At 40.7% G+C, this 27,803-nt stretch overlaps 2 protein-coding genes across 2 annotated transcripts in view; one reads left to right on the top strand and one right to left on the bottom strand.

The window, feature by feature from the left end:
- Window positions 1-424: 424 nt before the first annotated feature.
- LOC108682821 lies at window positions 425-8,032 on the bottom strand. Its single transcript, XM_018172062.2, has 5 exons — window positions 7,942-8,032; window positions 4,002-5,137; window positions 2,696-2,821; window positions 836-1,999; window positions 425-628 (listed from the first exon to the last, which is right to left on the bottom strand). Exons 2-5 carry the CDS (start codon window positions 4,791-4,793, stop codon window positions 584-586), a joined length of 2,127 nt encoding a protein of 708 aa, XP_018027551.1. The 5' UTR covers window positions 4,794-5,137; window positions 7,942-8,032; the 3' UTR covers window positions 425-583.
- A 6,888-nt stretch (window positions 8,033-14,920) lies between these two features.
- The window catches only part of LOC108682820, a 30,379-nt gene continuing 17,496 nt past the window's right edge, over window positions 14,921-27,803 (top strand). The window contains exon 1 of the mRNA XM_018172061.2: window positions 14,921-15,208. The gene's annotated coding sequence lies outside the window, so the exon portion shown is untranslated. The remainder of the gene's footprint in view (window positions 15,209-27,803) is intronic.

Genomic DNA, 27,803 nt, shown 5'->3' with positions numbered 1-27,803 from the left:
ATTGCAAACTAGATATTATATTACCCTAGATGACACACTAGATATTAAATAACCTAAATTACATACTAGATAATCATGGGCAGGTTATAAAGTTAAAACTTGTACAAAAGTGACGGTATAAAAGTGAAGGAAGATTGTGTGAGAGATGAAAGTTACATTCTGTACAACATTGACGTTCCATTTAAACGCGGTCCGGTGAAAACATATCGAAATAATTTACAATAATTCAAGTAACAGGTAGAATAAAAAGTATAACAAACCCTAGCTACGAGGCACAAGTGCAGTAATCAAATGTACAAAACCCGGAAGATGTTGCGAACTGAGTGACGTTGTGCAGCATGGGATATGTGAACTGTCGTTAAACCTACATATGTGAACTGTCGTTGATCAAGTGACATATTGATTGAAATAAAAACCGGTTGTAAAACGTTGTATAACCCCGCGATCTTTTTAGTGAAGACAAATGCACATGAGGATTGGTGGACGCAGCAAGCGGCTGTCTTCGCTGAAGAGGGCAACTCTTGTGGGAAATTTTCGGCAGGACGTCAACGGTCATCCCAGGAGCAGCCGAAGTCCTATGGTATTACCAGTTGTCCAAGAAATCGAAGCCAGTTTTTGGGATGAAGTCCTAAGGAATAGAAAACGATCTAAGACCTTCATAAAATAACGTCAATAGATGCAGGCGTTAATAATATACCATAATAACATGGATTAATTATAAGTGTAACAAGGCTGCAAACAAGCGAAAGAATAAGTAAATAGAACAGCGTACTTTGATAATGTTAAAATTATTTGTACGCTAGGGAGTATGAATCTTTCCTTAATTTAAACTCACCTGTCCACTGGTGGATAGGTCTACGCTCGGCTTGTCCTCCAGCGTGGTTCCATCCATAAAATTCTCGAAGGATTTTTGGGCCGCGTCGTCGTTATCAAGAATTTCGTGGTGGTCCTGCGTGTTCGTGGCATTAAGAAGGTTCAAATTCTTCTCGTGAACACCACCATTCTTCTCCACGATGTCCTCATCTTTAAGAAGGGGAAAACTTCTGTTGTTTTCGATATGGGTTGATGGGTGTCGGACAGGCGGGGCCGGCGCCGGTTTTTTGACGGGTTCCGGTGCTCTTCGTTTGTTCTGAGGGCGGTTGAAGCCAGCGGGTTTGTTGCCGTTGTCGGGTTTGTTTGAACTGCTGCACGTGACTGATAATGGATTAGCGGTGATGTTGGTTGTGGGAGCGATTGATCCAACATCCTGAGCCAAAGAATTTGGCCCTGAAAGGTTGTTGTTAACAGAATTAACAGCGGCATCAACTCGAAAATGTCCGTCAATTTCGTTTCTGTCTCCGAAGTAGCTCTCACCCCTCGATCTCATTTCGTCGTCATTATTTGCGAGTTCATTGTTGCTGTCATTGAAAATTTCATGGTCGCCATCGTGAGACCGAGACGTGATAGGCAGAGTTATGGGCAGGGAAGTGTTTTGCGATTCTTTGGCTTGGGCCAAAACATGAGCAGGTCTCAGGTCAGGGGGCGTGGACGTGGAGCTCTGGAGGCTCTGAGATACGCTGGAATTTTGCGTAGGCATACAAGAAGTTGTCAGCTTACAAAAAGCCCCGCGTAGTTTGTCGAGAAAACCAGCATTGCCTCCGTCCATGTTTTCAGCTCGAACCACCACATGAGTCTTGATTTGCAGCGATGAATCTCTGACGATGTCTGGGATTTCAGTTGAATTTGATTTGGGTGGTCGAGGGGAAGGTTCGTAGTGCCATGTGAACGCCGATCTCGTCCTGCGCGACTGATGAGGTCTCTTCTGAGATCGCGACGTGAACGATGGACTCTTCGAAGACTGGTTATCTTTGCTGGAGGCTCGCCCGTCTTGTTGGTCGAGCTCGTGTGGCAGATATGGAGGCTCCAGGGGTGTCTCTGGCGGGGTATCAAGGGTGAGGTCCATCTGGGAGCGCGTGTGCCACGAGAAGGGCGCCGAGTGTTCGTCTCGCCAGCTGCAGGTCTGCAAGTAAATAATCAATGAAACATTCACGTACGTTAGTCGTGGGGTTAACGTAAATTAGCCATATATAGACTTTCCAAATGACGAGAAACAAAGAAAAAGCAGGCCTACGCATTATTGTATTAAGTCTTACTGACGTTAGGGCAATATCAGTAAATAAACAAAATAAACATTTAAAATTATTAAAACCCATTAGATTTTAATTATTTTGATTCAATGTGAGAAATATCTGACGAATTGAGGTTAACGTGAACCTCTGCACACACTTTACATTCATTTCCCTCACATAGCCACGCTAGTCACACGCCCTCCCCTCACACCCCTCACATAGCCACGCTAGTCACACGCCCTCCCCTCACTTCCCTCACATAGCCACGCTAGTCACACGCCCTCCCCTCAAACCCCTCACATAGCCACGCTAGTCACACACCCTCCCCTCATTGCCCTCACATAGCCACGCTAGTCACACGCGCCCTCCCCTCATTGCCCTCACATAGCCACGCTCGTCACACGCCCTCCCCTCACACCCCTCACATAGCCACGCTAGTCACACGCTCCCTCCCCTCATTGCCCTCACATAGCCACGCTAGTCACACTCTCCCCTCACACCCCTCACATAGCCACGCTAGTCACACGTCCTCCCCTCACACCCCTCACATAGCCACGCTAGTCACACGCTCCCCTCACACCCCTCACATAGCCACGCTGGGAGAGCTTCTCGTCCCTGACGATGCGCTGGCCGGTGCGCAGCTGCAGCTTCGGGAAGTATGCGCACTCGGGGCCTGCGCACGCGTCCTCGTGCTCGTAGCGGCGCATCGTGGCCTGTGCGTTGTGCACAGTACAAGTAGGATTATTGCCATGATTACGTTGAGGCTAATTATGATGATTGCCATAACGCTTGTTGTGATGATTTCTATAAGGCTAATTCTGATATTGTCATGAAGCTGATTTTGATGATTTCTATGAGGCTAATTCTGATGATGGCCATGAAGCTGATTGTGATGATTTATATTAGGTTAATTCTGATGATGACCATGAAGCTGATTGTGATGATTTATATTAGGTTAATTCTGATGATGACCATGAAGTTAATTGTGATACTTTATGCGAAGATAATTATGATGATTTCTATAAAGTTAATCGTGACGATTTTTATGAAATTTATTGTGATGATTTCTATGAGGCTTATTGTAATGTTTACTATGAGATTTATTGTGATGTTTACAATGAGATTTATCGTGATAATTACCATGAGGCTCTAACACATTTCTACGAGTGAGGGGATACGAGAAAAGCATTTAATACCCTCGTATAGGAAGGGGACCTCTCAGAGGGAAAAGGGACAGCATTACAAGACTCCCAAGGGGAGGAACTGAGGGAATAACGCGTTTACCGGCACTCGAAAGGGAAGAAGTGGTGTGACAAGAACGTTTATTGCCGAGGGAAAAATCTCAAGAATTTCAGTCACAAAATAAATGTTGTTTCTGGCAGTGTTCCGCGACACGAAATTGACGCACTCGCACTTAGCGTAACTAGAATCTGGATGAACGTTTGATAGAACCTAAAAGGAACTTATAACAATAACAATTTCTCTCCCAATAGGGAGAGAAAATTCTTAGGAAAATAACATGATTCGGTGATTTAGCGCATCGACTGTGACTTGTGGCGAGCAAGACAAGATTGATAATGAACTAAGATAATTGAGCTTTCGTTGTTATGAAGGTGACAAATAATTATTTACTGAACATGCAATAAATGAATGTCAGTGCGAATTCTTTGACGTCCTTGTTTAATAAAAAAAAATCATTTAAAATTTATTTTTCAATGTTTTAGTGCGCACAAAGTTGAAGTCCATAGCTCAGGTCAAATGAAACAACTTAACCCGAAAAAAGTTGCGTCAAATTAATGAAATGAACAACAGGAGGAACTGTTAAATGAACTCGAAAAGAACATCGATGATCTCAAACCATATTAAAATAAATAAATAAAACAATGATCGTACCTCATCGACGATGGCCTGGTCCAGAATCTTGCACTGCTGCTCATACGTAAGAGCAGCCCAGTCCCGCCCCATGGACTCCCTGACGGCGGCCATGTCCTCCAGCAGCCTCCTGCACATGGGCGACACGCCGCGGAAGTAGTCCTCCGGGTTCAGCAGGGACTTGGGGGCGCCTGCTGCCATGGACCGCCTCTTGGGGTGGCTTTGGCGTGGCTTGTCGGGACCTGGGGGTTGAATTGGAACCGGGGGTTGACCAGGATGAACTGGTTGTTGACCATGGACCGGGGGTTGACCATGAACCGGGGGTTGATCAGGACCTGGAGGTTGTGGTTGACGTGATAGTTGACTATGAGCGGGTGGCTGGTCAGGTTCCTTCCGATCGTATTTAGGAATGTTTTTCCCATTTAGTAGGACATGTGAGGTGTTATTTTGAGCTGTGGCATTTTTCGTTCCTGAGACCGGAACGTTGGTGTCATCCATAGAACTATCGCTTGATGTTAGTACTTCTTCTGGCAAATCTTCCTGCTGGGCTAAATGCATCGGGTTATTCAATGCAACCGCTGGTTTAATTTCAGCAGAATTCCTGGTCATCTGGACCTGTAAACCCTTACTCGTGTTCCCTGTAACCGGCACAGAAATTTTACGAGGGTCGTTAGAGCTTGGAGTTGCAGCGCCGCTTGCCATTCTCTTCTGGTGCACAGAAGGATAGTTCGCAGGATTTTCCATGGGTGGTGTGGGAGGAGGCGTTGAGAGAACAGACGATGAGCTGCTCATTTGCAACACCATAGCCGCCATGTTGGTCTATCTAGTTGTTGGGGTGGCACTTAATCGAAGAGACTTTAACGGAGCAGCGGTTCAGAGACACTTGACTGAACGGAGCAGCAGTTCAGAGATGCTTTACTGAAGGAAGTAGCAGTTCAGAGACACTTGACTGAACGGAGTGGCAGTTCAGAGACACTTGACTGAATGGAGTGGCAGTTCAGAGACACTTGACTGAATGGAGTGGTAGTTCAGAAACACTTGACTGAACGGAGTGGCAGTTCAGAAACACTTGACTGAACGGAGTGGCAGTTCAGAAACACTTCATGTCCTTTATATTCGATGCAAGTTTGATTGACGTTACTCGGTGGACATCATGTCTGAAAAAATAAGAAATTTTTCGAGCATTAGTCTAAGAACATTATATAAATGTCTTAAGCGATTAGAATATCGGAGTTTTAGTGCTATTCGCGCAATTGCAGTACAAGACTTCATCCACTGATCACAATGCTGTATCGTGGATAATTAAAACTTCTTTTAGCGGTGATATTTTTCATTTATTTCACGTAATAAGGTACTGTATGGGCTGAATATTCTACATGAACTAAAAACTCGTGGCGTCTAGTCACGGATCATGACTACAAACAATGAACTATAAGCAATGGTATTGCAGATAAATAATGTAGTGATTTGTGTAAAGTGATTTCATATGTAGTGATTTAGTGATTTCAGATTTTTGTGTAATGTTTTGAGTCTGAAGTTATGCGTAGTCTTAAATGATCGTTAAAAAGACACAAATCATTGCCGTGTAATTACAATTTTTATTACGAGCTATTGTGAGCCGGAAGTGCAGTTCGTTGCTGAATCGTTCATTTCACAGCTGGGTGGCCAAGCAGCAACTTGCACCGCTTCCATAAACACAACCAAACCGACACTTTCAGACATTTACATTCATCCTGACGATTCAAGTTCTTCCTGAAATTGGACTTTTTGTCGACATTTAATCTTCTTCCGGCAACCTAAGTTTCAGTCAGGAAAGTCAAATTCGTGCCGACAATACAATATTATTTGGTCTCGACAGATTAAATTCCTATCGGGAATTTATATTCTTGCCCTCAATTTTGATTCTTTCAATTTCTGCCCACGCATTCAATCAAACGGAAATTCTATGGCCGAGTCCATGTGGTGTTCTAACAAACTTATGCTACATGATCCTTGCACTTGTAAAAAAATGCGTCGCGCGTTTCTAATTTTATTTTTTTACATATTTCCTTTCATTTCGTCTTACATTACTTGAATTTCAGTTAACTAACGAAGGTCGCATTAGACAAAGACCCTTCCCTAAATGTGCAGTACATTTACGTGTAAGGAAATCTACTTATCTCGAACTGCTTATCTATTCGTTCAATAATATCGTACTACTTATCTATTCGTTCAAGCGCAATGTTTAAGCAGCGCTCACTTCCGCCTGTAAGTGAGTGGTAGCACTGATCCGGAGAGCATAACAGGCTGGAATTCCATGCCACAATTGAAATACATCTTATGTTATGCGTGGCCAACGCTAATAAAATAATCTGTGACCAATGATAATAACACATGGACATGTTATGGGCGGCAAAGGAAAAGCTAAAATTCGGTCAACATTGATTATATCGCTTTAAATCATGGTTTGAAATGAAATCAATTGATAACGGTAGATAAGAACTGAATTTTGTTTATGGGATACGTGATTAATAATCACTAACAAGTCTAAATACACAAGGGCTATCGCGCAAGTCGTCTGAGAAATTGTAGAATTAAATGGGCCGTAAGAGGCATCGCGAACAGAAAAAGAATTCTGCCATACATTAAGGTTCGAATTGTTATTTGCCTCGTGATAACGATACTCTGCGCTGCAGGCGTTTCAGCAACGCACATGTAATTTGTTCTTAGAATTATAGGCTTTCTGCACCAGCAGTTCATATCACTGAGATAACACCAGCAGTTCATATCACTGAGATAACAGCAGCAGTTCACGTCACTGAGATAACACCAGCAGTTCATATCACTGAGATAACAGCAGCAGTTCACGTCACTGAGATAACACCAGCAGTTCATATCACTGAGATAACAGCAGCAGTTCACGTCACTGAGATAACACCAGCAGTTCACGTCACTGAGATAACACCAGCAGTTCACGTCACTGAGATAACACCAGCAGTTCACGTCACTGAGATAACACCAGCAGTTCACGTCACTGAGATAACACCAGCAGTTCAAGTCACGAGACAAAGGATATTATTTCTCTATCAAACATCATTATGTCATTACTAGTCTTATTCGTCATTAGGAAATAAGTTATTAGACTCCCATTATTATTAATATTGACATCGGCAAGAAGAAGAGACAGCCGACATAATAGCGCATTCACATGGTCTACTGAATATGGTCTAAGTTTCGTGGAGGTTTCAGTTTAAAGATATTCAATAATGAAAAACTATTTTGTAAGCAGCGTTTACAAGCTAAAAATAACATTAATGATTCTATTCCCCATAGATAATAAGTTTTCACTTCTCAGACGAAAAATTCTTGGAAATTATTAACGAAATTTGGCTGGATAAGGAACGATAATATTTGAAAACATACCGTAAATGAAAAAACTGTGATTAGTGGAAACGTACGAGAATGGTGTCAGGAGCGGAGGCCGTTCTTAGGGCATCATGATGAGTTTAGCCCTGTTTCTGCTAAGGAATTCTATATTATTATTACCAAAGACCCGCCATAAAAGAATAATGCCATAAACGCATGAGATTTAAGAAAAGAAGAACCGGGCCACCGGCCTGACCGCAAGCGCCGTGCCGGTCGTGCGAATTCTTCGCTATCGATCTCATCGGCAAGAAGCAACGCAATTTCGAATAGGATCTTTATTGATGAAATCGACTTTTAACTGCTTATTTAAATAATAAATATACAGTATTTACAACCAAGAATGCTGAGTGCATCTACGCTCCGGTATAGATATCATATCTATTAATAAATATTCATTCATGATTATCCGAAGAGTGTTGTGCACGCTCATCATCGCCAGAAATTATGATGAGTTAGCAAACAAAAGACACTTACAGAAACAAATTTAGGCCTACACGATTGTAGGCAAGAGAGAACATAGCTTAATATCAAAATACAACAATTAAACATGAAATACCTGAGTAGTTTCATCGATCGACAGAACCACGCGTAGCAGACGACAAGAGAGATGGTCAGGAGGACACCTCCACACACCTCACCGCACCAAGGTTCGTTCCATACTGCTGGAGGAGCGGTGTTAGGTTTCAGTTGGCGTGTGATTGTGAGGGCAACTTTTCTTCCCCTTCTTCCCACTTTTTTCTCAAGCCGCTCCGGTTCCTCATAACAATCGTTTCCGGTGTCACCAGTCGGAGGTTGGAGGAAATTGGAGGAAATTGGAGTGTCTTCAACGCTATTTCTGGAGAGCCTTGTAGTCGGTATTGAGTAAAGAATAGATATTCAGACCGGACAAGTACTGAAATACTGTAAGCATTTAAATTTGAAGAGGAATGATTAGGAATACTACTTGATTGTTTTCAATCCAGGACTGGAAAATGTTGAGGGAAATAATCTAATATTTTACCAAATTCTGAGGCTAAAAAATGATGTCATTGTTAAACGATTTAATTCATAACTTTTTATTAACAACCGATACCATTTTTCGTAACACTACGCATAGATTCTCGTGAAAAAGTAGTTTCACCCAAATGAAGATTTACAATGCCAAACGTATTCATTACTTGACGGAATAACTCATGTAAGAAACGTCAGATGGGAAAAAGATTGGTTTACTGAAGTGTTGCAATGAATGCCAATGGGAGACTTTCTTGTAAACTTCTCATGTGGTAGTTGAGCAATCATGGAGAAAGGAAAGATTGATTGCGTGCCGACCAAGGTAATATCTTACATAATCAAAGAAAGAAAATGAGTGAGAAATTCAATTCTGTTCTCTGAATTCTATTGACCATGATTATAGTGCTATGTATTTTTGAAATAAATATTGCATTTTCAAATACAAATTGACGGAATTTCGGTTTGGTCTCCGCGGAAATGCCGTTTCGGTATCGATAATAAAAATGAATAACCCATGGTTTTATGATAGTTATTTGAGCCGTGTTAGTTTCTGCCTTCCCATTTCATCATTGATTAAGAAACGTAAGTAATGTGAATTGTTTGAAAAATATGCAGTTGGGTTAACTATGATGGCCTAGCCCACATGCAAGTTTTCTTCGTTTTCTTTAGTTTATCCTCAAATATTCCGTTTTTTACAACTTCAATCTTGACTCTCGTAGAAAACATTGTATGGCTTACTACTTTAAAAGAGTATTCAACTGTCGCATCATGAGGGGCACGGGCAACGGGCGCAGCACAACAAATTCGCCAATAAAAGATGAACGTTGGTCTTTTTAAAAATATCTTGCAAGTAAAACACAGAACATTTAGTTTTTTCCGATGGTAAATCAGAAATCGATCAATTGCTGCTTGCAAAGATCATGCATTGGTTTGTAAAAAAATAATAATTGAAAATATGTCAAAACCAAGTACACAAAAGACGGACAAGTTTGCACAAATGTAATTATAACGCAGTACCTGATTTTTGAATATTAAAATTTTCATGTTACACAGAATTTTGAATACCAACGTACGCGTTTTTACAGGTAGGAATTGCCATCGAATACAACGTTCTTGTAAGCTTCGTGCAATGATTTTCTTTACTAATAAAGCAAAGTATAAAGTTCAGTCTAGAGCAGTTTAGTTCAGTTTTAAAAGCATATATAGTTTCAGTTGCAGTGTTGGCTCTAGACTGAACAGAAGGAAATATTTGATACGTGAGTTTTAATTCTGAAGATCCGTGAAGATCCTTTTGACTTCTATCGTGTTATATGTTCGAAATAAATGATTTTACTTCTCGATTATGCCTTATGTGCAATACAAATTATATGTAACCATTTTTACCTTTGTATATTGTTTGTTTGACGAAACCGATTTTATAGAGGAAAGGGAAACGAAAAATCGTGTATCAAATCCTTCGACAAACGAATATACGTAACAAAAACAAATTATTCTTCCTCAATCATGAGAAGCAGCGTACCAGAAGAAAATATTTTTATCGCTGCCTGACAAGACTATTGCGTGAGTTCGGCTCCAAACAAACTATTGCTGATGTTTATATACATGTATGTGTTACAGCTGTTGCTGTAATTTAAACAATCAGATTTTGATTGGAAATTATTTTCAATGTTGCTAAGATACATTAGTAGTTCGCTCACGTTGCTGACGTACTAAACGATTTTTATTACTAACGTATCATAGTGCTAACGTTTATCCACATATTTCAAATTGATGTTGACAATGGTTGAATTTATATCAATTAGTTCTACAATGAGTGTCAACCTTCGTTTAACCTGAGCCTGCTAATTCGAGTGGCTGGTCAGTTGCAGCTACCAAACTACGTGTCGGAGCACATATTTTATTTTCATCTGAATTCACGCGAAAATTGAAAGTGAATCGGACTAGATTCATCAGAAACTGCATGAAGTTTCGGTGTCAAAATGTTCGTTTCCATATGGCGTGTTATTAAGAGTAATATGATTTCTCGAAGTCGTAATGAACGATTAACTGCATTTTTTGAATGGTTTTCATTATTTCATATAGTTTTCATTATTTTTCAGCGAGTACGTTGGCTTTCAGTCATTTATTTTTATCACGACGCAGCTGACGCAGCTCAGTCGCAGAGATTTGAAAAGTTTTCATGACAAAAATTAATTCATGCGAGAACAGATAATGATTAAATAAGATTATCACAACTAATCGTGAGTTTGCTTCCAATTTCCATTTACCTTTAAACTTCCACTTCACTTCAAACTTCCACTTCACTTCAAACTTCCACTTCACTTTAAACTTCCACTTCACTTCAAACATCCACATCACTTCAAACATACACTACACTTCAAACATCCACATCACTTCAAACGACTACATCACTTCAAACTTACACTTCATTTTAAACTCAAACTCGGGAACATTCAGATTTGGCACCTTTATTTTGGTGCCAAATGTACGTTGAAAATGTATGTTAAATTATTTACCTTAAAGTTGGTTTATCTGATAGTAATCCAAATTTTGTCACTCAAAGTGCATAGACGTGCAAGGTTTTTCAAAAAGTTGTTATTAACGTGTACATGTAGTGTTAATAAACAAAGAAAGTTATATCGTCTAGTCTTATGCGTACGTTGTAAAATAGAGTCTATACTCTAATGCCATGCTATAGGAATCGAAATACACTTCACTAGTGTATATCACTTCATTAATTGTCTATACGAGTACATGTCGCTGGTTGTAGAACAGTTGGCTTCCAATTTATAAATATATTGTCAGATGTACATATACCTGGAGGTTTTCCCACGAGTTGCGCCGCTCACGTCCGCGCCCGAGGGTTTCCCGCTACGTTCAGGCTCCCGCCTCCTCCGCCCCTGCTCCCTTCGCGCCTCGTGGGAAATTCGCGTCTTGTGACGTGAATTATAATTAGCTATACACTATATGTTTTAGGAATTTGATAACAGCAGTTGAAACTTATTTTAATGTAACATTTATCACAACAAAAGCCCGGCTGTTACATTTGACTGAAAGACTTGTATTCTTACTTCTTAGGAAGAAAAAATGCGCTCAATGGCATTTATAAGGTTTTCGACTTTACGTTGATTCACAACGCATGGTGTCATTATCAGTTTTAATGTAATTTTCGGTTCTTTAGTTTAGTTTAGAAATGTTGATTTTCATGTGCAATACTTCAGGCGATTTCGGATGAAGAGCCTCTTCCGTTCCGCCTGCACCCGCGGCCCCGCAGGCGGAGTGGCGCTACGCCACGCGACCTGCGCTGTGGCTACGCGCGCCTCGGACACCACTTGCTCGCCACACTACATCACTACGCGCGCCACTCTACATCACTACGCGCGCCACTCTACATCACTATGCACGCCACACAACATCACTACGCGCGCCACACTACATCTCACCACACTACATCACTACGCGCACCACACTACATCACTACGCGCGCCATACTACATCACTACGTGCGCCACTCTACATCACTACTCGCGCCACACTACATCACTACGCGCGCCACACTACATCACTTCGCACACGTCACACTACATCACTACGTAAAGCAATATGTAAACTGAAGTAACTAAAATAATTTAAACATTGAAATTACCGAATAAACTAAATAAGGAACATAAGAACCTATCGATTAGAACTCTATTTTCTTAAGTAATATACTTTATGGCGCGAACCATCAAATAGTTTATAGTACTAAACAAATATATGTATAACAAATTTGCCGGCATGTAAAATAATTGTTTTTAAAATATGAAGGATAATTCAGGTTACGAAAAATACGTGTTTTGATGACAAGCATACATTTTCCAAATTGCCTCACAATTTGATTTCTCCAACGAAATAAGGTTTTGTACTATGGAAATGTAATTCTTATAATAAGTTTAATTATAAATTTCATGATGTGCATTGTTTCTTGTGAGTCCGATTAAACGTTTTCAATTACGCATTACATTTTTGTATGAATAATAAAAATTTTCAAAGCGAATAGTATTTCAAATTTGTAGCACTGAACTAAACAACTACTCGCATGCACCACAGCACACACTTTGCGCACGCACCACTCACACGCATCACACGCACCACACGCACCTTCCATTGCCATTTCATGCCATGATTTTTCATTAACGCCATCTACCGGGAACTTATTTATTTTTCTGCTCATCACAAAGACCTTCATTGCTGCTTGCTGTTCCATTCAAATGTTATTTCTGTTCCTGGCGCGACTAGCCTACCAAGTTATAGGGAATAACGATGCAAATCAGGCACACTAAAATTATTTAAGAGTTATTTATAAGTATAAACTCTCACTTATATAACTTTTTTAGCGCATATTCTCATTTATGGAAAAAATGCACTATTGTGCTCGCCATGTCCGTCTGTCCGTCTGTCTGTCCGTCTGTCTGTCCGTCCGTCTGTCCGTGACTTCAAGTTTTCGTTGACGAGAAAATGCGCTCTCTGTCACTCACTGCAGTGAGTACTGCGTTATATTTTTTTTCTATTCTGGAAGCAAAATTTTCTTTGGTTCCAAATTTTATATTTCAGTCGAAACTTCGATAGCGTCAAAAATCTTCAGTTAAAATGTTTGGAAATAAATTCTTCCAGGACACCTTGGTGTTGTCCAAGTCAGAAACAAACATTTCATGTCTCAGTTACAGATTCGAACTCAGTTTCTTAATAATCTGCAAATCCTCGGGATCGAGTTTAGTTTGTTTGAGTCTCCGGTTTTGTAACGACCATCTTTGGTGGCCAGCGGTCGTTGGGCGTCGAGCATCTGGCGGACGACCGTGGCCAGGTGCAGAGGCGGACGTGGCTTCGCAGGAAAGCTTCCCTGCGCTTTAACTCTGTCACAAAATCGACTGAAAAGTTACAGGAAATTTACTCCACAGTTACTTTTTGAACATTACCCTGGGACCCTATTTCAGGTGATTCCTATGTAAAGTTTTTGCAGAAAGTTATTTTGGAAATATTTTTCAGGACGTAACCTTACTGAAGTTGTTCTTAAAAGTTGCTTCGGAGAGTAACTCAGGATCTTACGAGAGAAGGTGGCTTAAAAAATTGAAATTCCTCCTTTGTTACATATATAATCTTTCACTTATATAACCTTTCACATATATAACCTTTCACTTATATAACCTTTCACATATATAACCTTTCACTTATATAATCTTTCACTTATGTAATCTTTCACATATATAACCTTTCACTTATATAATCTTTCACTTATATAACCTTTCACTTATATAATATTTTACTATATAACCTTTCACTTATATAATATTTCACTATATAACCTGGAACGCTGATCGAGGAGCGATGGCAGCTCTTCCTTTCATTGGAAGCGATTGTGTAATGAGTGGTCATAGGAATTAACTGTTGATATTAATACGTCAATAATTACATCAATGAGCTTAGTGTAAAAACTATTCACATAGCCAATCATTTGAGAGCTCAACCCAAAACTGTCTTCAAAGCAAGTCTTATGAAATAAAGAGCCAGTCTTATATGAGCTAAAGAGCAAGTCTTATGAACTAAAGAGAAAGTCTTAAGAACGAAAGAGCAAGTCTTCTGAGCCAAAGAGCAAGTCTTATGTACAAAAAACAAGTCTTGTGAACTAAAGAGCAAGTATTATGAACTAAAGAGCAAGTCTTAAAAACTAAAAAGCAAGTCTTATGAACTAAAGAGCAAGTCTTATGAACTAAAGAGCAAGTCTTATGAACAAAATTGGATAACAAAATGACTGCGTGTATTTTGTTCAGCGTCGGACTATAGAAATATGGCGATAGGCTCACAATTTTGTTTTAATCCGTCAATGTTAAGGGTAAGAATGAAGTTTTGGATATAGCAAGGGTAAAAATATAGGAAATGAGTATGTACATTGAAAACTGTTTAAATGTGCGCAGTTAATGGCTCTCGGCATTAAATATTAGTGCCTTCCTGTAGAATGATGCAAATAAGTAGCTAATGAAGAGTGATGAATTAGTCGCAATGAATGATAAATGCGTGTTTGACTGAAGCACTGAATGCATGAAGAGATCGCACGCCGGTGCGTATGATGCGTACCAAGGAAGCGTCTTGTTGGTGGCATCCTCTCTCGCTTCGTCCATCCGCTACATGCGCTTTATCCATCCGCTTCTTCCTCTTCGTTTGTTGGCTTCGTTTTATTCATCCATCTGTAGGTGGAGTTCGGTATACTTAGGATTAAAAATTCTCCTTAATAATTTTTATTTGTATACCTTTACTCTCCATATTTTAATAATTATAAATAATGTCATCTAGGTTCTCATGTAATTTATTCCCAGGTGGATTTCCACATCACTCCTTGATTGCTTCATTTTTGTTAGTTTTAATGCTCGCTCCGCCGGTTTGGGCTCTAAGTTTAGGAGGAGGTAAGCGACGCGCGCGCGGTTGCTCGCTCAGCTGTGCGGCTATTCACTGAATGCAAGTCCATTGTTGTCTCCCTCACGCTCAGTTGCTCCTCAGACAGTGTACGGGTAGGTGCGCACTTCTTGTCTCCCGTTTGCGGTTGCTCACACCATAACTGCTAGTGTTCTCGATCACTAGGGACTGTGGAACCTTTACCCGTATTTGACTATTACATAATAATTAATTCTACATTAATATAGTTCACAGTGTGTTCTAGCATTTTTAGTGCAGAATGTTGAAGACATTTTGGCTGTATTTACAAGTTTTTTGGGGAGGGCAGGAGATGAACGAACTCTTCGCACTCAGTCTCGGCTCAAGGCGTTGAGGTTACCGACGTGGACTTCAACACTCGAGGCGAGGTAAGCTTTCATGATTTTCCTTTTGTTTGTCATCTCATTGCATTATTACTCGTAATATTTTGATTATTACTCGTGATATTTTGATTATTACTCGTGATACTTGAGTTGAATGATGAATTTCAAGTACACGTTGAACTTTCCGAGCGAGACTTTTGTATAAAAGCAATGACTTATCTCAGGGTTGATACATAACGTATATATCATGCTGAATTCATGGATGATGTAATATACTTAGTGATTAACAACAAAAAATTTACATGCAGCCTGAAATTTCCAATAAAAAGGCCGAATATCCCACTTATGTACATTTTGTGTTTATTCATAATTGTATTGTATAGCTAGTCATGACAAAAGATCTTGTGTGAAACTAATAACATTTATTTTCACAATCGATTTCTACTTGATTTGGTATTGGATTCACTGTTAAATATATTTGCTGTTGATAATCGTGAATTTACGTACGCCGAATCAGTACGAATTACTTGGGTAAAAATATTTCCGCATATTTGCGGAAATATTTTTTTTCAAATTATTGTTGAGTCTATGTCAATATTTTTAAAGCTAGATGTACGTAAAACATGCTGAAGTTCAAAGTTTTACATATTATAAAAATGAGTGCACACATCTTACTTATGAGAACGTGTCGGACTGGTCAATGAATTCGACTACGAGCGTGTTGAGCAAGTACAGAGATATATGGTGGAATTATATAGATATAATGTGCTCTGTGTGTTCTACATCAAAAAGAAAATAGTAAAATGCTGTAATTGCTGCAACGAATACGCTAAATGCTGCAATAAATACGTTATATGCTGCAATGAATACCTTAAATGCTGAAATAAACATGCTAAATGCTGCAATAAATACCTTAAATGCTGCAATAATGCTTCGCCCTTGTACATCGTATTGCTGCCAAACCAAACGGCATATCTGACGTGACCTTCAATTGTCCACATGCCCATGTATGTCACAGTTCTATGTATATTACAAATCAATATGATTCACATGGAGTTATCCATATGTAGTTATCCATATGATGTGTAGCCATGCCCAAGGTCTCTATAAGGCTTAGGGCAGGGCGAAGGCCTGGCAACGATGGCCCGGTTATGGTTTCTTCAGCTACGACTGTACGACTAATTCCTCAATCCTGTCTTTAATAAACAAATTTGTGCGACCAAACTTCACACCCACACATACGGCCATCTTCATGCCTCTTTGTAGTGCCAACTTTATGATACTATGTTGGATCAGACAACTTTTAGGGTGAAATTTTAGTTTATTGGAGGGCCCAATTTCCTGGCATCTGTTGAGAGGACTTCATGACATCTGCGGATACAACTTAACGTAAGATACGGAGTCAATTTTGTGTAATCTTTTGAAATAATTGCATGCCATTTGCTGAGGCCACCTTCACGCAATTTACTGATCCACCTTCACGCAATTTACTGGGCCACCTTCACGCAATTTACTGATCCACCTTCACGCAATTTACTGGGCCAACTTCATGCAATTTACTGGGCCAACGTCATGCAATTTGCTGAGCTAACTTCATGTGAATTACGGGGCCAACATCACGCAACCTGCTGGGACAACTTCATGAAGTTTGCTGGGCCAACTTCATGCAATTTGCTGAGCTAACTTCATGTGAATTACGGGGCCAACGTCACGCAACCTGCTGGGTCAACTTCAAGCAATTTGCTGGGACAACTTGATGCAATTTGCTGGGCTAACTTCATGAAACTTGCTGGACCAACTTCATTTAGTTTGCTGGACCAACTTTATACAATTTGCTGGATCAACTTTACACCTATTTGTGCCCTATATTACGTCTGCGAGAAGTTCCGTGTTATTCCAAGTCTAAAAGTCACCGCATTTTGATATGTTTGTCTTGTGACGTGATGGCTCCGTTGTTGTGTGTTTGAACCGTGTGATTCTTAAGTCTCTATGTTTCTCGTATATTTTATAAAACCTAACTGTTTGTAATTTAGTTTGTTTCTCTCGTTTGTGTGTTTGTTTCTTGTTGGTGCGCTTTTGCCGGGATTGAGGGCCTCTAATTCGGCAATCGCTTGTTTCCATCGACTCCTGATATGACTTTGGTGCCGAAGAAAAATATAGATACGCAGTCGCGGTTCTACTGCTCGGTATATCGAAGTTATCAGGTTTTACCATAATGAATAATTTCATTAGATCCATAACAATTCAAATGTTACCGGTTACACTGTGACCGATTGACCGATCTGGATCGTCAACCGAAATGTGACCTCTGCCACTCAATCGTGAAACGATCTGTTTATGCTGCTTATGCGGCGCCTGAATGAAAATTGAAAAAGTGTGTAACTTGGTTGAGATTATGTTGGAATTTAAAAAGACCTATGTGTGCTCGATTAACAAAAAAAGGTATTTTATGAAGAATATTGACGAAGTGAAATGATCTATCGCATGCAAGGTCAAAATAACGATCGTGCGAATAGCTTGCCAACAAGACTGTAGCTATTAATGAAGGGGATCGAATGCTGTGAATGATCTAGGGTACGCAAGATCGAATGCTGTGAATGATCTGTAGAACGCAAGATCGAATGCTGGGAATGATCTAGAGCGCGCGTGATCGAAGTAATCTGCGTGCACTCGATCACCCCTGACACGCCAGGTCGGGGGATGATCTCGGCGCCGGAAATTGGATGAACTCGGAACGGTTCCGCGGTTTAGGTTTTGTCTCGCGACGTTTGCGGATGACAGCGCGGGACGTCTTGATGCTCCGACCCTGCCGGTTCTAAAATGAACCCAAAGGTGAACCCAATGACTCTAGGGTTCACTCTTTGAACCACTTCGAATCGTAAGAGAACAATTCAGAAACCCGCATGACAGGCTACAGGGTGACACAAAAAAAACAGAGCTCACTAAAAGTCTTATAACTCCTGAAATTTTATTCAGTTTGAAACAAAAATTCTATGGAATTATGTACAACCTATGTAGCCAACATCTGCAAAATCTCAATTCTATACCACAAAAACTCTTTGTTCTACAGCCGCTCAAAGATATTTGCTCTGTAGTCCAAGGCATCTCGAAGCTCACACGTGGTAGACTCTTAGATCAATCCGTCTTCTTAATGAATCTGAAACAAATAACAGGATTACTTGAGTATTGTGGAAATTATTCAACTTTTTATGAGCTCTGTTTTTTTTGTGTCACCCTGTATAAGGAACGCATGTGCCAGCTTTGAAGTCATCAGATGACGTCACCCATTGAAGTTTAGTTGCTCCAGTTAACTTGCTTAAAAAAGTGTTTAGAGTTTAACACGAACTTTTTAATATTTGAAGAAAACTCTGACTGTTATTTTGCTTGTAATTCGGAAGTGAGTCCCCATTCGGAAGTGAGTCCCCATCTTGTAATTCGGAAGTGAGTCCTGACCTAACCCCATGATGCAAGGGTTGCATTATACCGAGCCCAGCTTCTATAAAAAAAGACGAAGCATTAAGTAATTTTCTGAAAAAAAAAAAATTCGTGACCTCAAACGCTTATTGTAAATATGTAAGTCTTGGATATCAATATAAATTTTTAGCCCATTAACAAATTTTACATTCGTACCTTTGTTAGAGTGTTGTTCCTAACGTGAGATGGGTTGCAGGCTCGCAGTGTTGCAGCGGCTCTAGGGACGGGTTGCAGGCTCGCAGTGTTGCAGCGGCTCTAGGGACGGGTTGCAGGCTCGCAGTGTTGCGGCTCTAGGGACGGGTTGCAGGCTCGCAGTGTTACGGGTTGCAGGCTCGTTAATTACGGCTCAGCGGTGTCCATTAAATTCGCAGTTTCGCCATACGCGGAAACCGTCTTGGGAGTTCCTCACTTGGCTCACGTAATCATGAGATTTATGTAGTTAGGTTCTACCTTTATTATGTACACATCTCAAGACTATGGTAGGTTTCCTGTAATGTTCACTCATTGATGCAATAATATATACTCTTTAGTTTAATTTTCATTAACGACGTTCTGGTCTTTAATTATAATTTGTGCACATGCTTTCGCTTTGATTTTCTAATTATGCAGTTGTTTACTTTAATTCGACCAGCATTAACACGTTAATGACGAAAAAAATGGTATATTGCAAACACCCATTGGTTTTTTAGGACACAACTTAAGTTTTCAGTAAGTTGCTTAATATTAGTTTTTTTTCTTCATTGAAATATAGATTTAGAATACAATATTTTTTTCACCCATTAAAAATTTGTATAGACAACTGAGCTGTTATTGTTACGGTCAAGTTATTCACGGTAAATTTTTGGTGGAAATTCATTATTGCTTGCAGCAAATTTGCTTTATTCGCTCTAAGAATAAGCTTAAAATTCATACCATTGCTTTTCAATTAATGGCTTCTTCCGCTCTCATCCATTGACGCCTGTTGCATTTTTATTCCTTTATGCAGGTGTAAATACAGTGTTTTTGCTGTGTTAGCGCTGTATTGTAGCCGTGTTATTGTTCTCTTGTAGCCGTGTTGTCCGTGTTGTAGCCGTGTTGTTCCGTGTTGCAGCAGTTTTAGCCATGTTACAGCCGTGTTGCAGCTGTGCTGTCCCCGTGTTGTTGCTCTCTTGTAGCCGTGTTGTCCCGTGTTCCGTGTTGTAGCCGTGTTGTCTATGTATATTAGCCATTATGTCCCAGTGTTGTTGTGCTCATGCTCTTTGTTGATAAATATCAATTCCCGCAAAACGCACCTGAGCCTTCAAATTGAGTGTGATGCAACCGTGTGACCGGCCCAGGCACGCACCCGACGTTCAACCGTTGGTGATTTCATTTATTAATTCGAATGATAATTATTAATTTAATAGTGAGCATCGAATGATAATTATCAGTATAATAGAGGACATCGGATGATAATTATCAATTTAATAGAAAGCACCAAATGATAATCATCAATATAATAGAGAGCATCAAATGATAGTAGTCAATATAATAGAAAACATCGAATGATAATTACCAATATAATGAAAAGTATCAAACGATAATCGTTAATATTATACAGAGCATCGAATGCTAATTATTAATTTATTAGAGAGCATTGAATGATAATTATTAATATAATAGAGAGCATCGAATGATAACTATTTAATGTAGAGCGCATTCTGGTCTCGGAATGCAATTATTTCTCTAAAGCGTCGAGCTGAAGAACGAAACAAGCGCGCGTGTAACGCGAACACCGCTGGAAACTTGACTGCGTCACTCCTATGTTTTGGTTACGTAAACTCTATTCTGCAAGACCTTGTATAGTGTACGGCGTAACTCACATATAGTGTACGGCGTATATAGTGTACGGCGTAACTCATATTCTATGAGCCTGTATAGTATACGGCGTCTGTATAGTGTACGGTGTAACTCACATTCTATGTGTTTGTTTGGGGGTAGAATTTCTGAGTGCGAAATAAGTTGATGTCAAAATTGGTGCGGGTACAATTAAGCCGCGGCACAATTTGTGTGGGTACAACTTAGCCACGGCACAATTTATTTGGAAAATTCGTTCATGGCGCAATTTCGGCGGGAGCAACTGACGCAACTTCTGCCGGAACTATTCGACCAGGTCACAATTTCAACGGGAATAATCTTCCTATGGTACATTTTGCCGCACTGGAAACAGATGACGTTGGGCGGTGCCAACAGCGCTGGTTTCGTCAGAGCAGTTAACGAAATCTGCGCTAATTCCCGCCAATTTTACGTCATTTACCGGGTGTTCTAATCAATGTCTTGACGCTAACCTCGTCCGTTCTCTCGCGTAAGTCAGAGTTTGCGGGCTTATGAACTTTTAAACCGTTCTACTGGTTGCCAATTGACGTCGTAAAATGTGGGTCTAACTGTTAAGTGGGTCAGGAAATTTAGAACGATAATTCCGGGCACCGCGGTCGAGTGACGTCATCCAGAACTTGATCATTTTAATTCATGATGCTGCTTAAGGAAAAAGCTTATCATGGATTTAGAGAAAATACGCCTATTTTCATTATAATTCAAATACATGAAAACATAGTAACATCTCATAAAAAATTATTAATTGTTTTATAAGCACAATTATAAAAAACTGGGTGTCGAAAAGATGAAAACGCTCATCTCTTCCTCTTACTTATACGTATTCTTATATATTTATATTATATATTTCAAATTATTCAGAGCTTCATAGTTTCAGGTTTTATAGCGCCCTACATTTACGGTGGCGCTGAAATATTTCGTTAAGTGACTAATTAAAGAATTACCTAAAATTAATATTTACACTTATTTCTGGTTACGTTGGTTGATGCCAGAGGCCGACGGTTAAAATTCCAATAATCCTAAGAATATGAATAAATAAAGAACGATCTCATTCATAGGCTTAACGGATATAAAGGATAAATCCTGCAATTAGTTGGATAAGAGGTCATAGAATGAGATGTCATAGGTCAAGAGATGCCGATATGGTAATGGAGGATATGAAGAGAATGTTATCGCCTAATGACATGGTTATATTAACTGCTGCTTTTAATTCAGTTAAATATTGTAAGGGGATGCAAGCCATGCGATCACACGCTAATGTCTGGGGCCACTGACGGGTTTATTATCATATTTATTTATTTATTTATTTAGCGAATGTGCCCCCGAAAATATACGTCAGAAAGTTGATTTATTTTCAATACACACTATAAACAATACTTCTACGCCTACAATATGACCAGCAACTTTTTTAAGCGCTGTAAATATGCCAGCTGACGTCATCGGCTTCACAGCTGCGCCTTCTAAAGTTAATTGGAGTGAATTTAAAATTGATGATGTAAATTGATCAAATTAAAATTGATGATTGATCATAGCAAACATTTTTGTTAATGACCACGTAGTTGCGTTCTGTTCTTTCATTTTCTGGCATATTTTTTTCTTTTGGGCTTGAAATTTTGATTTCTGACCAGAAAAGCGGCTTCGAAGGCCTCCTAACTTCTCAATTTTCTTAACGACTTCATTGCGTCGCCGCGACGTAATTGCCGCTACGACGTAATTAGGGTGAGTGCCCTGATGGCTGCTGGGTGAAGTGACGAGGGTAGAAGTGGGGCGAAGTGCTGGGTGAAGTGACGAGGGTAGAACTGGGACGAAGTGCTGGGTGAAGTGACGAGGGTTGAAGTGACGAGGGTAGAACTGGGACGAAGTGCTGGGTGAAGTTCTTGAATGTCCTAAAAGTTTTATGAAACAGGATAAACGATCTTCAAACACTGCACATTCTTTCCAACATTAGCTGACGATGAGCAATTAGCGAGTCAATCAAAGTTTACAGTCAATTAAACTGACCATGCCGTGCTACTCAGAATGCTTACTGGGCAACATTCTACCGCATTTTTATTTGTTTCCGCCTGTACTGGCACCTCCTCATGATATACTGGTACCTCCTCATAATATACTGGTACCTCCTCATAATATACTGGTACCTCCCCATGACGTGGTCTGCAGTGCGATGACGTGGTCTGCAGTGCGATGACGTGGTCTGCAGTGCGATGACGTGGTCTGCAGTGCGATGACGTGGTCTGCAGTGGGATGACGTGGTCTGCAGAGCGATGACGTGGTCTGCAGTGTGCTGACGTGGTCTGTAGTGCGATGACGCTGTCTACAGTGTCATGACTTGGTCTGTAGGAGCTTGATGCATCGACGCCGGGGTCTGCAGTGCATGGACTTGGTCTGCAGGGACTTGGTGCCGCCATGCCGAGGTCTGCAGGCGATGAGCTGCAGTTGCGCAAGACCCTCTTGTGCAGCCCGGGGCAGACCGTTTCCTGTAGACCACGCGGGACATTCCTGCGCCAGCCTGCCTGCATTTTTTTCATATTACTCGACGCAACTGAAATTATGATTTCAGCTTTTGTAAATTATAAGAATTGAAAAAAAAATAAATTTTCTATAAAATGTGCGTAGTGAAAAATTCAAATAAAATATTAATTAACTAGTAATTGATTTCCTGAAATTATGATTTCAGCTCGTGAAATCATAATTGAATAATAATATTAAATATTCCATAAAATGTGCGCAGTGAAAAATTAAAGAAAAATATTAATTAACTAGTAATTGATTTACTAAAATTATGGTTTCACCTCGTGTAAATTATAATAATTGAATAATAATATTTAATTTTCCATAAAATGTGCGCAGTGAAAAATTGAAATAAAATAATAATTGACTACTAATTGATTTACTAAAATTATTATTTCAGCTTTTGTAAATTATAATAATTGAATAATAATATTCAATTTTCTATATAATGTACGTAGTGAAAAATTCGTATTAAATATTAATTGATTACTAATTAATTGAGTTATTAATTACTTACACGCACGTAATATTTAACGTGCCCATGATAAGGTCACCGCAGTTTCTGGCCAGTCGCGCTCCTGAGAGCGTCCTTGTAGCGACGTAGCTGACGTGTCTTTATTTGATCACAACAAAGGCGCGGTGATAACAATATTGTCTTCCTGTGAGAACAGAACGCACGTCCAGCGTACGTGTGTTTTGTTCTCGTTGCTGAGTGTTGCCGCAATTTGCTGATTACTAGTTTGTTATTGAACGTAGATCAGTTTTGTTATTTTAACTCTATTTGTTCAAGGATGTTAACTTTATTGCGTGGCCTTCGGCAAGTAGAACTTGGCATGGCATCAGTCATGTGTCGAGCAGAATTTGCCATGGCATCAGTTCTGTTGCGAGCAGAACTTGGCATGGCATCAGTTCTGTGGCGAGCAGAACTTGGCATGGCATAAGTCATGTAGCGAGCAGAACTTGCTATGGCATCTGTCAAGTGGCGAGCAGAACTTGGGATGGCATCAGTCATGTGGCGAGCAGAACTTGGCATGGCATTAGCCATGTGGCGAGCAGAACTTGCTATGGCATCTGTCATGTGGTGAGCAGAACTTGGCATGGCATCAGTCATGTGGCGAGCAGAACTTGGCATGGCATCAGTCATGTGGCGAGCAGAACTTGGCATGGCATCAGTCATGTGGCGAGCAGAACTTGGCATGACATCAGTCATGTGGCGAGCAGAACTTGGCATGACATCAGTCATGTGGCGAGCAGAAAATGGCGTGGCATCAGTCATGTGGCGAGCAGAACTTGGCGTGGCATCAGTCATGTGGTGAGCCGAACTTGGCACGACGTTAGCCTTGATCAGATCTACGTTTTGAAAAAGAAGCCAAAAACGATAAATTTTCGAAAGATATCAAGTTCCGGAAACGTGAAGATTTTCATCCGAAACTCAATTGATTAATTAATAGAGAAACTCTCGTCCAGACCTCGACGGTCTCGGCGGTAGGAAGATAATATGAACTTATTGCTTTGTGGCTGTCGCGTGGAGCTAATTACTGATGCGATGTGGCGAGTGGCTTAGTAGCTTAAGAGGGGTGATGTGGCAGCTGCGGTATGAGCAGTAGTTGCAGTAGGGGTGCAGTGACAGCTGCGGTAGGTACTGTAGGGGTGCAGTGACAGGTGCAGTAGGGGTGCAGTGGCGCGTGCGGTTGTAGGTGCAGTAGGGGGTGCAGTGACAGGTGCAGTGGGTGCAGTAGGGGTGCAGTGACAGGTGCAGTAGAAGGTGCCCTGGCAGGTACAGTAGGTGCAGTGCATCTGCATCTGCAGCAAGTTCTGCAGTGAGAGGTGTGCCGGGTGCAGTGAGGCGCAATCGTTAGTTAGGTGCGGCACTGCAATTCATCGTCTAATAATCATTAATTAGGAACTAGGTAAATGTCATCAACACTTCAGACCCCAGTTGTACTCGTGCAGACCTCCAGCACATCAGACCCCAGTGGTGTCCGTGCAGACCTCCAGCACATCAGACCCCAGTGGTACTCGAGCAGACCTCCAGCACATCAGACCCCAGTGGTACTCGTGTAGACCTCCAGCACATCAGACCCCAGCGGTACTCGTGTAGACCTCCAGCACATCAGACCCCGGTGGTACTCGTATAGACTTACAGCCCATCAGACCCCAGCGGTACTCGTGTAGACCTCCTGCACATCAGACCCCAGTGGTACTCGAGCAGACCTCCAGCACATCAGACCCCAGTGGTACTCTAGCAGACCTCTAGCACATCAGACCTTAGTGGTACTCGAGCAGACCTCCAGCACATCAGACCCCAGTGGTACTCATGTAGACCTCCAGCACATCAGACCCCAGTGGTACTCGTGTAAATCTCCAGCACATCAGACCCCAGTGGTACTTGTGTAGACCTCCAGCACAGACCCCCCGGCCGATCATTTGTAAGGACGTCTTGGATATCTGCTGACTCACGTCCGGTCTGAATGTCCGTGGATATTGTGAGTGGGTGAAGAGGATGATGAAGGGAGAGGAAACGAATGGAAAGGAAAAAGTCCAGGAAAGGGAAAGGCTGGAAATTAAGAAACCGAATGGAATGTGATGTTTTAAAAAGCGAAGAAAAAAGATAAAGGGAATGGAGTAATATAGATGAAGGGGAATGATGGAAATCATATTATATGTAAGGGTTTGTTGAAAGTATATATATGGAAATTGAGAACTGGAGAAGAGGAAAGGTACTCTAGGTAAAGAAAGGGGACAATGAAAAGGAAAGCTGGAAAGTTTACTTGTTGAGAAAGTTGCCCTAAATGGAACAGATGTTATGGCATGTTTGAGGCCAAAGCGTGCAACATTTCATGCGTGAAATTCGAGCAAAATTAGGTAAATGTTAGTATATGTCATGTTAACATGCATTGAGTTACATGTCAACTAACAGCAACATGGTTGGATGATGTTCTCACGTACATGTTAACATGAGTGCAACGCAACTGCTTGCTGCGCATGTTAACTTGGAGAAAGATTCATGTCAAGAATACTTAGTATCCTTAGTATCCTTACTCATATAATATGTGCTATAATTTCTTGCACATTACAATGCGTTACTACACTCACTCTGCCTAGCGCGATGTCCTACATACCACCTAAATAAACTATATAGTACAATGTCCTACATACCACGTACCTAATAAAGTGCCATGTTCTACATACCACCTACCTAATAGAGTGTCATGTTCTACATACCATCTACCTAGACTAGTGCCATGCACTACATACCATCTGCCTAAACTAGTGCGATGCCCTACATACCATCTACTTGAATTAGTACGATGCCCTACATACCACCTACCTAAACTAGTGTGATGCTCCACATACCACCTACTTAAACTACTACGATGTCCTAGATAACACGTACCTAGCCTAGTATGCGACGTCCGGACTCCACCTCAGCGCGGCATCAATACAGAGAGGCGCACGTAAATCAAACAAACTTAATCTTTATGTTTATCTTTAACTCCTCAAATACAATGATGGTAGGCTAGGTATTAATGCAATTTATTGCGTAATGATAAAGAGCGAAGGTTCACGTCGAAGCCTATCTTCTGGTGCCATAAAGAGACCGCCGTTGCTGACAAATATCGATTCATCGATGCAGTGTCGCAGTAGCGATGCGTCTAAATTGAAACTCAATATTACATTGATACGCATAAAGTTAATATGAAAGGTACCAAATATTTTCTTCAAAATTGTCAACGAGAGAAAAATAGAAATTCCATGTTCCATCAAAAAATTTGGTTGGAACTAGTCTTTCTTTACTTAGCATACTTTAGCTTCATTATTATTAACAGTACGCAGAATAAAAGCATACGGGATAACGGGATTCTAAAATTGCAGGATTTATCGATCACGGGCAACACTTAGTGGCTCAACTGCTATTTATTTTATGTATATATTTTATTGTATATCACACACCATGGCTTGTCATCCGAGGTGAACTTTGGGAGCGGAGGCCCCGCCTGAGGAAGTCGGTGCTTTATTTCAGCGCCGCTCTTCGATCGTTCAGCCTCTAATTTGCCCGCACTTTTTATAACGGCGCTCAGGGTTATACATCAATGAACATGATGCATGAAATGATGCTTCACGATAGATATGACGATGCTTCATGATGCATATGACGATGCTTCATGATGCATATGACGATGCTTCATGATGCATATGACGATGCTTCACGATGCATATGACGATGCTTCACGATGCATATGACGATGCTTCACGATGCAAATGACGATGCTTCACGATGCATATGGCGATGCTTCACGATGCATATGACGATGCTTCCGCAGTTTCAATTGAATGTCTTTGGGTCTATGATTATGCTGGTCTGATAAGTCAGTATTACTTGACATGAGCATTTCTTATACGTCAGTCTAATTTGACATGAACATTTTTGAACATGTTTCATACTTCCCCCTTCATGTCTCCTGCTCCCTTGTTGTCATCCCGCGGTTAATGGACCTGTAATGGTAACCTAATGGAGCCTGTAATGGTAACCTAATCTCCTAATGGAGCCTGTAATGGTAACCTAATGGAGCCAGTAATGGTAACCTAATGGAGCCTGTAAAGGTAACCTAATGAAGCCTGTAATGGTAACCTAATGGAGACAGTAATGGTAACCTAATGGAGCCTGTAATGGTAACCTAATGGAGCCTGTAATGGTAACCTAATGGAGCCTGTAATGGTAACCTAATGGAGCCTGTAATGGTAACCTAATGGAGTCTGTAATGGTAAGCTAATGGAGCCTGTAATGGTAACCTAATGGAGC

Source organism: Hyalella azteca, unplaced genomic scaffold (genome assembly GCF_000764305.2).
Source record: "Hyalella azteca isolate HAZT.00-mixed unplaced genomic scaffold, Hazt_2.0.2 contig11482, whole genome shotgun sequence".
In the NCBI taxonomy this organism is placed as follows: domain Eukaryota; kingdom Metazoa; phylum Arthropoda; class Malacostraca; order Amphipoda; family Hyalellidae; genus Hyalella; species Hyalella azteca.
The sequence above is the reverse complement of the archived record's forward strand: the minus strand, read 5'-3'. Positions and strand labels throughout refer to the sequence as shown.

Excerpts from the sequence above, each read along its gene's own strand:
- LOC108682821 (XM_018172062.2), bottom strand. The coding sequence starts at position 4,793 with ATGGCGGCTATGGTGTTGCAAATGAGCAGCTCATCGTCTGTTCTCTCA. Across the intron at positions 2,822-4,001 it reads ACCAGGCCATCGTCGATGAG|GCCACGATGCGCCGCTACGA; the intron begins GTACGATCATTG and ends CACAACGCACAG. Across the intron at positions 629-835 it reads ACCTATCCACCAGTGGACAG|GACTTCATCCCAAAAACTGG; the intron begins GTGAGTTTAAAT and ends TCTATTCCTTAG.